This window comes from Podarcis raffonei, chromosome 3 (genome assembly GCF_027172205.1).
Source record: "Podarcis raffonei isolate rPodRaf1 chromosome 3, rPodRaf1.pri, whole genome shotgun sequence".
Classification (NCBI taxonomy): domain Eukaryota; kingdom Metazoa; phylum Chordata; class Lepidosauria; order Squamata; family Lacertidae; genus Podarcis; species Podarcis raffonei.
Window position 1 is genome coordinate 60,884,406 of NC_070604.1, and position 12,008 is coordinate 60,896,413.

At 42.1% G+C, this 12,008-nt stretch overlaps 1 protein-coding gene across 1 annotated transcript in view; it reads left to right on the forward strand.

The window, feature by feature from the left end:
* Nucleotides 1-3,917: 3,917 nt before the first annotated feature.
* AKAP7 (A-kinase anchoring protein 7) overlaps nucleotides 3,918-12,008 on the forward strand; it is a 78,976-nt gene continuing 70,885 nt past the window's right edge. Inside the window, 2 exon segments of the mRNA XM_053381923.1 lie at nucleotides 3,918-4,251; nucleotides 9,453-9,590. Coding sequence (XP_053237898.1) covers nucleotides 3,981-4,251; nucleotides 9,453-9,590 — 409 coding nt within the window. The 5' untranslated portion in view covers nucleotides 3,918-3,980.

Here is a 12,008-nt window from a genome sequence, read left to right on the forward strand (position 1 = left end):
TTAGCTAACTTTCTTCCTCTAGAGGGAACATCTTTTATAGAAACTGTAATTGGTTCCATATGAGGTTTTATTTGTCTTCCTTCCAATGTCTTATTAACTCCTTCTCTTCTGATTTAGTTACGAGCTAGTTTTAGTTTTGTTAGTAGTATGGTGGCAAAATGATTCCCCCCACAACTGCTGTTTCAAGTTGGATATCCTAACATTATGTAGTAAATATTCTTTAACAAGAAACCACATATTAAAAGTAATACATGTTCCTTAACTATTTTGTCAAGAGACCAATGCTATTATAATTCTTTGTAACTGTGATGTCCTATGAATCAAGCGGGGTAGATGTGGCCAATCTATTTTCCTACACAGTCAGGAGGGCTCAAGTCTGCTCTCATCACCAAGACTTACTCATCCCATAATTATGGCAACAAACAACAAACCCTACAAGGGGCTTCCCTTGGGCTTAATCCAGAAGCTGCAGCTGGTGCAGAATGCTAGATTGTTGGCTTGGGTGCCCCACTGACACCATGTAACACCTTTCCTCAAGAAAATGCAGTGGCTTCCAATGTGCTGCTGGGTGCATTTCCAAAGCCCTGCATTTACAGCCCTAATGAACTTGGGACCACCTTGCCCATTAGATGCCTGCTCAGCAACCGCAGTCCTCGGATGTAGAACTGCTGAGAATACCATAGGCCCAGGGGGAGCACTTAGCCTATATTAGAAAATAGACGTTTAGGGACTTCCGGGGTGGCGCCATCGGCAATGGCGGACTCCCTCTGAACCGGAGGGACCAGCTCCGCGCGAAACGGGTCTTTTCCGCTACGGCGAAGCAGGGACCCTTTAAAAAAATCACAGGCGGATGAAGCCTGTGACCATGGGACTCGGCGGGCACCTTTAGCGCCCCCCCCAACCCGCAAAGGAACCCATAAACGGGCTCCGAAGCGAAGAGGGGGAAGTGGCGTGGTGCTGTGAGTCTACTGCTTTTTCCGTGGAGCGAAGCCGCATAGCCGTTGCCGGAGAGCGCTGCCTTTTTCCTGGGACAATTTGGCATCTAAAGAATCACCCGTGAGTACTTAAAACTCGAACAATTGGAATTTAAATTAGGATTGGCCAGTAGAGAGGAATTGGACTTAAAATTTATTTCAATTTGGTACTGAAACGGGAAGGTCTAAACAGGAAGTCAGCCTTCCGTTTCTTTGTAGTCAGAATAAAGCAAAGACAACGTAACTAGAGCATAGAAATTCACTTTTAAAGGATTGGCTTTCATCATTTAAAATCTTGGAACCCCCCTTCGGTAGCAGGAGAAGAAGGGGGACCTCTTTTTGGATTGTTTAAACCTGCAGAAGTGAGTTTAAAGTAAAGTAACTTTCCACCGTCCTGATCCTGGAGCGGAGTGTCAGGACTGACGTTTGAAGCTCATTGACCAGAGACAAATGTTTTTGTCAGATAGCTAAAAGAAAAGTAACATAGTGACTCCATTGGTTCCTTTCGCATTTCAAAGGAACAAATATTGACTGAATATTTTAAAAAAGAAACTTTGTTGCTATTGTTCTTAAAAGAAAGAATAAACAAGTTGTCCCCCTAGAGGGAGACTGTGAAATTGTAACCAACTTCAGGAGCTCACAGCTGTTACTGATTACAATCGTGGGAAAGGACTTGTGACCTTGCAGGACAATGTTTTCAGAAGCTCTGTTGGGTGCTTTCTGTAAAATAAATGCCCTATTGGATCAGCTAAGCCAGAAGATGGACTTGATGACTAATGCGACCAGAAATTTTGAACAGGCAGTAGGAAACTACATGGAGCCTACCCAGGAACTAAAACAGGAGTGTGCTATGATAGCACAGATGAGAGAAGAGGATATTGCTGAATTCTGGGTGTCAGAAATGGAGGGAGCTGCGGCCCTGCAGGATAATGAGCCTTTGGATTTGATAAATGAATTTGGAAAAAACCAGATTTGGAAAGATAAAGTTTGGTTTGGTTTGGAAATGGGGGGTTGGAATGACCCTCCCATGCCGGGATGTTTGGACTTTCTGAGTCTGGGAATGGGCTGTCTGATGTTTGGAACTGTGGGGGCTTTTAATTTTGGAGGGAATTTGGAACAGGTGTTTAAATATCACATGGAGTTTAGTATGGACTATGGAAATGGGGCTGATCTGTTGAAAAGGGTCAAAAATATTACCAAGCTGGAGTTCCTACGAGTGAAAGGGAAATATGAAGAAGAGCCGCGAAAGGGACATGGAAGAGACTTGATGGCCTCGGATATAAGGACACCAGGTTAATGCGCTAGATAAATGGGACAAAAAGGACTGACAAAATGAGGAACCAGGAGGAAGGGACGCTGGATAAAGATTGGATTGTCTTACTTTTCTTTTTTTATCATTAGGACTGTTTTAAAATAATTGATGAATGTTAGGAAAATGTTGAAATGGAACTACTTGGTTCTAGTAAAAAGGTTTAAAGAACTAGGCTAATGATATGGTCATGAGAAGCTGGTAAAAATAAGATTTAAGTTATAAGTTTTAAGGTTTGCTATAAGACAAGATGAAAATAGATTAAGATAATGTAAGGACAAAATATTATGAACTATGGAAAGGATTTGCTGTGACAATTATTAATCAGGATACAAGAAAGGGGAGGAGGAGGTCAAAGAAAGAAGGTAATGAAAGTTAGAAATTTGAGAATGATGGATGTATTTTTTCTTTTTCTTTTTTTCTATTTTTCTGGTTTGTCTGTTTTCTTGTTTTTCCTTTTTTATAATTTTTTTAAAAAATCCTTAATAAATATTTTTTTTTAAAAAAAGAAAATAGACTTTTAGTGTTGTAGCTCCAGTTCTCTGGAGTCAGTTACTAGCCTAAATCAGACATTTGTCTAGCATGATGAAGCAGACCCTCCAAGTGTCCCTATTTTCCAGGGACGTCCTTGATTTAGAGAAGCCGTCCCAGTTTCTGATTTGATCCCGGAATGTCCCCCTTTTCCTTAGGATGTCCCTATTTTCATTGGAGAAATGTTGGAGGGTATGGAGTTATCTGACCCCTTAGCCATCTGAAGGCAATCCAGTATAGGGCACTTTTTAAAATGTTTATTGTTTAATTATGTTTTATATACATTGGAAGCCTACTGGGACAACCCAGTAAGATGTGTGGGTATAATTAGTAAAATTATCACTAAGGGATGGGACGTCCCTATTTTTATCAGAGAAATGCTGGAGGGTATGGATGAAGTTTACAAACCTACTGAAGACACTTTTTCTTAGGAAGGCTTTTCCTGACCCAGTCATTTATGGAAGTTTCATCTTATATTTGATGAAACATTTTGTGGCTTTTTTTTTTTAGTTTATAGGGATGTTTTATTTTAGTTTGTTGAATTGATTTATTATACTTAGAGGGTTTCCTCCCCTATGTTTCATTCTGTTTTTACCCTGCACACTGCTTCAATAGCTCTATGCCGTGAAATGGCCTATAATTCTGAATGATGATGATAGAAATTACAAAGCTGAGTGTGCCTTTGCGGTGCCAAGTTCTTCCACTGGGAAATCCCTTCCAGATCATCTGGCCTGGCTTCAGTGAGAGCAAAATTCAGTGCATTTCTCTGATAAATGCCAGAGTATAGCTTTGTCCTGCCTTCCCCAAAACATATGAGTAACATTACTCATATGTCTTGCCTGAAATGTTTTGTTCCCAGACATCAGAATACTCTTACAAAGATTGGGATGGTGAAGGAAAGGGGGACACAAAACTGGTGGCCCTTGGCGACAACGGAGGCAACTCTGACTAAACGCGACGAAAGCATTCGGATACAACTCCGCGCCCGGCCTAATCACAATCTCTGCGGGCGCATTGCATGCTGGGATTCGTAGTTTCCTGCTACGGCAGAGGGGCGTCTCTCCCTCCCTCCCTGCGTTCCGAGCGTTCCGCAGAACTTCGCTCTTGACCCCTCCGCCTTCCCGTAGTTGCCCGCTCCCCGCTAAGGCAGAGGTGCCAACCGGGCTATGGTACCGCGGACCCTCTGGCTGCGGACTCTCCGTTCCGCCCGCCTTGTCGCAGGCGCAGCCGCGCCGCTTAGTCCTCGGAGCCCCCTCGGCCCGCGGGCGCCTCCTGCGGAGAGGCGGGGGCCGCGTGGTGCCTGGGTCGCCATGGCAGCTCGAGAGCGTTCGCCTCCCCGCAGGGCGGGATCCCATGGGCTGGAGGCGGAGGCCCCGGGCGAAGCCGGAGAGAACGGGCAGCCTCTCTCGACAAGCAGCCAGCTCTTGCAGCAGACCGGTGAGCAGCAGCAGGAGGAGGAGGAGGAGGAGAAAGAGGCACGGGGGCCTGCCTTATACCGAGCCGAGACCATTGCTCAGTGTTGCCTACCCTGGCTGGCAGCAGCACTCCAGGATTTCAGGCAGGAGGCTTTCCCAACCCCACCTGGGGATGCCAGGGGTTGAATTTGGGACTGCCCATTATTATTATTATTATTATTTGAATTTATATACCACCCTATACTTGGAGGTTTAAGGGCGGTTCACAGAACAAACTCAAAATGTAAAACCACAATATAATCAAAATGAAAACAACAACCCAATAACAACTCTCGCCCCCCCTCAAAAAATAACCACTTTTAAAAAGGGCATAGGATATCAATCAAGCAACAAAAGGCCTGGCTAAAATGGAACGTTTTTGCCTGACGTGTATAATGAAGGCTCCCCTAATAATGGGAAAGGCTCTGTTTTTTTGGTGTTGCTGTCCCCCTTCCGACACAAAGCTGCTTTGAAATATTTCCTGCGCTTGGGGTAGCTTCCGACACGCATTCTAGCCCTCAGCACAGACACGTGTACAAAGGTACGCCTGAAGTTTTTCCCTTAAGCACAAACCATTTGGCGTACACATCTTGTTTTCTCAGCCACAATAGCCTCAGATCTTTAGAGTCACCATCAGAACTGTAGATTAGAATTATTGCTGGGGATAAACAAGGTATTCTCATTCAGGAGGAGAAGGGCCCATTGTGCAACCTTGCTATAGATAAAATGTAAAGGGACCCCTGACCGTTAGGTCCAGTCTTAGACGACTCAGGTTGCGGCGCTCATCTCGCTTTACTGGCCAAGGGAGCCGGCATTTGTCCACAGACAGCTTTCCGGGTCATGTGGCCAGCATGACTAAGCTGCTTCTAGTGAACCAGAGCAGCACACGGAAACGCCGTTTACCTTCCCGCCAGAGCGGTACCTATTCATCTACTTGCACTTTGACGTGCTTTCGAACTGCTAGGTTGGCAGGAGCAGGGACCGAGCAATGGGAGCTCACCCCGCCGCGGGGATTTGAACCACCAACCTTCTCATCGGCAAGCCCTAGGCTCTGTGGTTTAGACCACAGCGCCACCCGCGTCCCTATAGATAGCTAGCTAGATAGTTTTACTGATGATGTTTAACCTTGCAGTGATTAAGCTGTGTGTATTCTGGGAATAAAAATGAGTGCTACTAGTAGCAAATGCTTGTTTGGTGTCCGTGATCTGCTAGGTGCAGTACAGAATTTGGATGTGACACAGCTACATTAGATGGGCTAGTAGGGATTTATTACTTATTATTCTGCCACACCTCACCCTCCAGAACTCAAAGTGGCTTGTATAGGACTTCCAGACCCAGACTTGTTTAGCTTTGGCAATGTGGCTGACTATGCTCTGAAAACTATAAGTTTCTCCCAGGAGTGGGAATTGAGATAGGAGTATCAAATGGCAGTGAAGGGACAGATAGGGTAAGTGGAAATGCCACAAGGAGCATTAACACCCTGCCCTTGTAGTATACTGTGTATGGTTCAGTGTTCTTTGACATAGCAGCTGGGGGAAAGAGGAGTATAAAAACCAATTTGTTATGCACAATTAGCATAGAAGAAAGAACAAATGACACTGCAGGCTACTGGGTTTTGTTTACCATTCCAAATGCTCTTTTAAATGCTCACCTAATTAATGATGATTTATGTTTACACATACTTTTGCTACACTTGTGTAGCTCATTCTCCTTTCTATAAGCTTATGGTTGGCATGAAATTATTTTTGCTCTCTCCTCATATCCTTACAACAACCCTGTGAGAAATTTGGCTGGAAATGACTTGCCCAGCGCTAACCAGGGAGTGTCATAGTTTTAACTGCAACACTTTATCTGCTGTACCACATTACCACAAACTATGAAATCACTGCCTTTTCTTCCTAGTTTTTTTCTGCTTGTGGAATCTACTTTCTCAGAGAAACTCTAGGCCATGAATTATTGGGGTGATGGAGGGATTTTTCTGTCCTTTGTGTTGCAGTTAGAGCCATGAAGGCAACATGATTTGCATTTGGCCTGCTTTTATAGCTGCCAGCAATTCACAACTTGCAGGATGCCTTGGTACCTTTTAATATAATTCGATTGAGAAATGCAAGCTCCCAAAATGGAGTGCATTTACATCTATCATCTCAAACAGCAGTTGTTTATTCAAGCAGGGAAGCACTTCATGTTGGTAGGTGTAGAAGTGCTTTACTGGAGTAGCTTTAAATGAGCAGGAGTAGTTTACACCCCACGGCACTGGCAGTGCAAACAGCACCAAAAAGAAATATTGCTGAAGAAATGGCTGAAGCAAACTACTATTGCTTGAAAGGGAACCCTCAGATACAGCCTTCCTAGTTTTGCAGAGCCTAAATTACGCAAGATAGCCAAGCCTCCTGGGAAAGAGCAACACATCACTCTGTTCTATACCGGCAATAAATATAATTAAGGATGAATCTTGCTTCAGTGTGGACTCTGTAAGGAGAATAGTTTATGACTGGGATCCTATAAAACCACATACCTACTGTCCATCCCACATGGGCTCATAATTCAGCACTTATCCGGCTTGTTATAATTCAGTGGTATTATCAATACAGCCTATGGTCTCCACAGAGCCCCAGTTCAAAACATATATTTAATTTAAGAAAGATGAACAAAATGTATATGTTTGGGAAGCAGTTAGAGATGCAGCCCAATTCAAGGCATATTTACCCAGAAAGAAGTCCACTGTGTTCAGCATAACTTCTAATTAGGCATGCTTTGTATTGCAGCGTTGATCTTAATGTCCCAGAGCCACCATGGATCTTTTAGTATCTGTTCTACAAGTTCAGTTCAAATTACACATCAGCAAATGATAATAACAGACAACCATAAATTATGTACTGAAGTTACTGTTTCTGAACTGCAGAGAATTACACATCCAATTTGTCAACCTGCAGCAAGCCCAACACTATGACTCACTTGTTTATCTCACCCTCTGGATAATTTCCCTTGAGGTAATCCCTGCTTCACTTGTTACTACTACAAACAGTGATGTTCGACACTTGCCTGGTTCTTTGGATGCTGATAGTTTAAAGTCGAAATATATAATTTTTGGTGGGCAAAAATGGCACTTTAGCTTTTCTCTTCCTTCCCATCAGGGTAAAGGGTGTATTTTATTTTTTGATACAGTTGACGATGAAATCAGCCATACAACAGTCAATTGCCAGAATTGCCTTTTGCTCCTGATTATAGGATGGCAAACTTGGGTTTGTCAGGGAAGATGCACACAACAGGAAGCTATGGCCAGGCATAGCTTCTCCATTGATATGTCATTATGTTGCATTTGCAAACCTGTTTGTCACTCTTACAGTTTACAATTTTGGTGTACACTTAAAACCTCCAAGGCATGTACCTAAAAGATGTAATGTGTGAAGCTTATATGCAAACAATGACAACACGTTTATTTTTCATGAACGTCTGAGGGTGATAAGCTGTGCCTGAGACTTTTCTATAGGTGGAAATTCAGATAGATACCCTTCATGCCTAACGCTGGAGGTAGATAGGAATTCTGAGATGACAGAATGACCATTCACACTAAACCACTGTGTGTGCAGAGATTTGCATGATATCCCTTTTTTCCTATATGAGTAGGATACTGTGCAGATTTTGCATTCAGGAGACAGAACAGAAGATCAGTTCTCCCCCCCTCCCTTAAATCCTATGAGGCTTTTATATAGAAAATGGCTGCGAGGGTTCATTCCCCCTAAGGCACAGAGGAGAGGATCTCGGGAAGGTAGGTTTTAACCTCTCACATTTACATGATGGCAAACCTGTGTTTGTCACTGTGTGTGCGCACAACAGGAAGCTGTAGATGCAATTCACCTAAATGCCACATTTCTTTTTTAATCAGCCAGCCGCTACTTCCTGTACAGCCTTCAGGATCAGCTAACAACTGCCTTGTTAGCCTTCCCTCGCTGCTTTAAGCTGAAGCCAATTAGTATCTAATCAGGTGATTTATCTCCCCTAGCACTACGGATGAGGGATGAGGTATCTAAGAGACGCTATACAGGGCACTAATAATCTGGATCATGTGCTTTTGTTTTTTACACTTCACTTCATCTATCAAGCCAGTGATTTCTTTGCCACAAGAACAGAACAGGTGTGTCTGTTGCCAAATTCCCCCATTGGGTTAGATTTGGACTACCTGATAGTGAAGATCTGAAAAAGGAGGGCTCTGTAGTAATGAGCTATTTCCTGATATGTTGAATTTCTGATGTATCACTTCTTCCACTACACGACGATAACTGTGTTATGTCATACTACAATTATACCTGCATAATGGAAGAAGCATTACATCACTAATTCAGTTATGATGATCTCTCCTTAGATTGCTACTATCAGTTTAGAGTCACAGTTAATTGTTTTTATTTTAAAAAGACACAGTAAGTTGTACCTTTTCATTAACAAAAGGTGTATAATTATTTTTATGTGACAACAGTTGTCACCTAAGTTGGCAGGGCTCATTTGACATCAACACAAAATAGAACCTTTAGTGTCATCAGCCCAGCCCTGTAGAATATGTAAAAGATGTCCCTTCTGCTAAAAACTTTTCTATTCTTCCAGGCTTGTGCAGGCAATTAAGAATACATATTTTCATGCTAGTTAGTTGGTGGTCTCTTGATTTTATTTTTTATGTGTTTTTATAATATATAGGTATATAATTTTAAACAGCTTTGATATTTTTAATGAGGTATATGAATATTTTTAATAAATAAATAAATAAGAAATCTGATTATGTATATAGCTGAAGAATCCACACACTGTTTATAAGAACCCATAAGCTGTTTAGAAGATAGGCATACACAGATGCAGTAGTAGGGAAAACTTACTCTGGTGTAGAGGATTGGAAGTTTAATCATTCTCAACTGCATAGATCCTTGTAAAGCAAGTCAGCATTACTTGTGGCTTTCAAAAAGGGAGTCAAGACACACAGATGTATTTTGGGATTGTTCATAAAACATCGAAAGCTAAGAATGAAACCTAAACTTGCAGTTTGGAGGAACAAGCAATTGCTTTGTGAGAGCCTCTGGTATTCTACTTGAAAAGCTGCCTTGCAGTGAGCTGTGAGCCTGGAACTGAGTTTTATTGGCGATGATTTCATCAGCCTTGAAATCTAAAACCCAACTCATTGTTTCAAATGTATTCCAGATGGAAGGCAAATTGTGGAGCGGAAGAAAAAGCAAAGAAAAAAACGAAAAGAGGAGTCCCGCCGTCTTGATGATTCTGTATGTTGCTTGATGATGGAAATGCCATTTGCCAAAGCAGATATTGAAGATGAATTTAGCAGTAAGTATAAATACTAATCCAGAGCTGTGAAGTAGCTTTAGCTCAAATTTCCATCTTGGAAGTAAACAAGCATGTTCCACTTGGGCCAAATTTCTTCGTATTTTGTACTCTGACCTTAGCAATTACAAATGCATCTATTGTAGTCCTTGAATGTTGGCGCCACCTCTCCCCAAAGTCCCAAATGTTTGCATCCTCTAACCACAAAAATGCACTCAGATCCCGAGTGAATCACAAAATATTCTATGAACTACAAATTCTCCGCTTCCTAGTGCTTGCCCTTTAAGAAAATGCAGAAAAATGTGCAATTGTGATAATGAAAAATACAATAAAAAGGTAATGAGCAAATGCTGAGATTGTTTGAACTGCAGATTTGAAACAGCTAATTAAAGGGCTGATTGTGGCAGGAGGTACCAGAACAGGGCCAATTAAATCTTCCAGTAGCAGGAAAATAACCTCAGTTGTGTTTTGCAAATCTGGCCTGGACAGGGTGGCGCCGTTATTTCATCGTCAGTTAAGAAACAATAACCATCACCACAAATATATGCGTGGGGAGTAATGTTTTTGTTTATTCCTGTGTTGCGTATTTTTATATTGTAAATCACCCTGTGATCCTTGGATAAAAGGCAGTTTAGAAATTTCATAAATAAATCAGAGTTATAAAAAGACAGTGAGTGCAGCATAGAAAATACTGGAATGTACTGGTTCAGAAGCAACATTAAATTATGTCGGTTTTGGAGAAAACATAGAAGCCTTTGAGAGCATATCTGTTTATGCCTATGGGACCGCCTCTCCTGGTATGCCCCGCGGAGGACCTTAAGGTCCATAAATAACAACACTTTGGAGGTCCCATGCCTCAAGGAGGTTAGATTGGTCTCAACTAGAGCCAGGGCCTTTTCAGCCCTGGTCCCGACTTGGTGGAACGCTCTGTCACAGGAGACCAGGGCCCTGCGGGATTTGACATCTTTCTGCAGGGCCTGCAAGATGGAGCTATTCCGCCTGGCCTTCCGCTTGGACTCACTCTGACCCCTTATATGGGATATGGTATATAAATTTTCCCTTGGCTTTTTTGCTGGGCCATGTAGGACCAGCATGGATAGCTGGCAGGGTGAATATCTGATGTTTCCTCCCTTTATGGTCTTGATTTATGGGCTACTACTGAAATGAGGCTGTATTTTAAGCTATATTTTAAGCCGTATTTTAATAAACTGGTTTTTTCTTTTTTCTATTACCTTTTATTGTAATTCATATTCAGTGTTAGCTGCCCTGAACCAAGCCCTGGCCAGGGAGGGCAGGGTATAAATAAAAATTTATTAGTTTTATTATTACTATTTATTTGCAACATTTATAGACAAGTAGATGTGCATAGGATTGAGTCTTTTATCCTGAGGTAGACATAGTGGAAATGGAAGCAGCGCAGTTTTTGTTACAGGTTAGGTAATCCAGGACACATTTTTCTGTGATGTCATGCATGCCAGCCTCTGACAGATTACCACAAGGGTATATGTAGCCATTGACAGGAAAGCAGATGCCCAGTAAAGGGGGTAATCGATAAATTAATTAATTTTAGGAAAAAATGTATATGAACTAAAATCCTCTTAAAATGTCAGGCCCTTATTTCTGTCACCCTGTGTTAGAATTCCAGTTCAGTTCTTGAGGTGTTAGACAGGGGTTCCAATCCTCAACTCAGCCGTGAAGCTGTGACCTTGGGCCAATGGTTGTCTATCAGCCTAACCTACCTCATCGGGGTATGGAAGATAAAAGGGGAAGCGGAAGAACCCACAAGCTTCTTTAAGGAAAAGTGGGATATAAGTGCAGTATTATTATTTTCTTTAAAGTACCCAAAGGGCAACAACTATGCATAAGAGGGAGGTGTCAGTAGAATGAGAGGAAACCTGAGGCTTGCTGAAGTTCAAGAAATACTTAAAAAGAAAGAACCCCGCAGCCCAGTGAGGACTGAGCAGGCGCAGTGGGCTTAGATTGACTGTTGAAGAGTAAATGGAAAACTGATGTGGGATGTGTGGAATGGAACAGTATGGCTGGAATCCTAGGCAAGGAACCCTTTATACAATAACATTTTGTGGGATGTCTCTGTCGTACATGTTATATTTCAAAAAGTATGATACCTGAATTTATTTATTACTATTTATTTTATTTACTAGACTTATATACTGCCTTTTATAAGATCTCGGGGTGGTTCACATGATAAAATACAAGGCAAAAGCCACCAACAAACAGTTAAAACAAAAACAACCAAACAATAACAGCCCCCCCCCAACATATTCAAAAGGCTAGAATATTAATCAGCCAAAGGCCTGGTTGAAGAGGAACATTTTCACCTGGCACCTAAAGATATATGATGAAGGCACCAGGCGAACCTTCCTGGGGAAAGACTGCACAAACAGGGAGCCACTGCAGAAA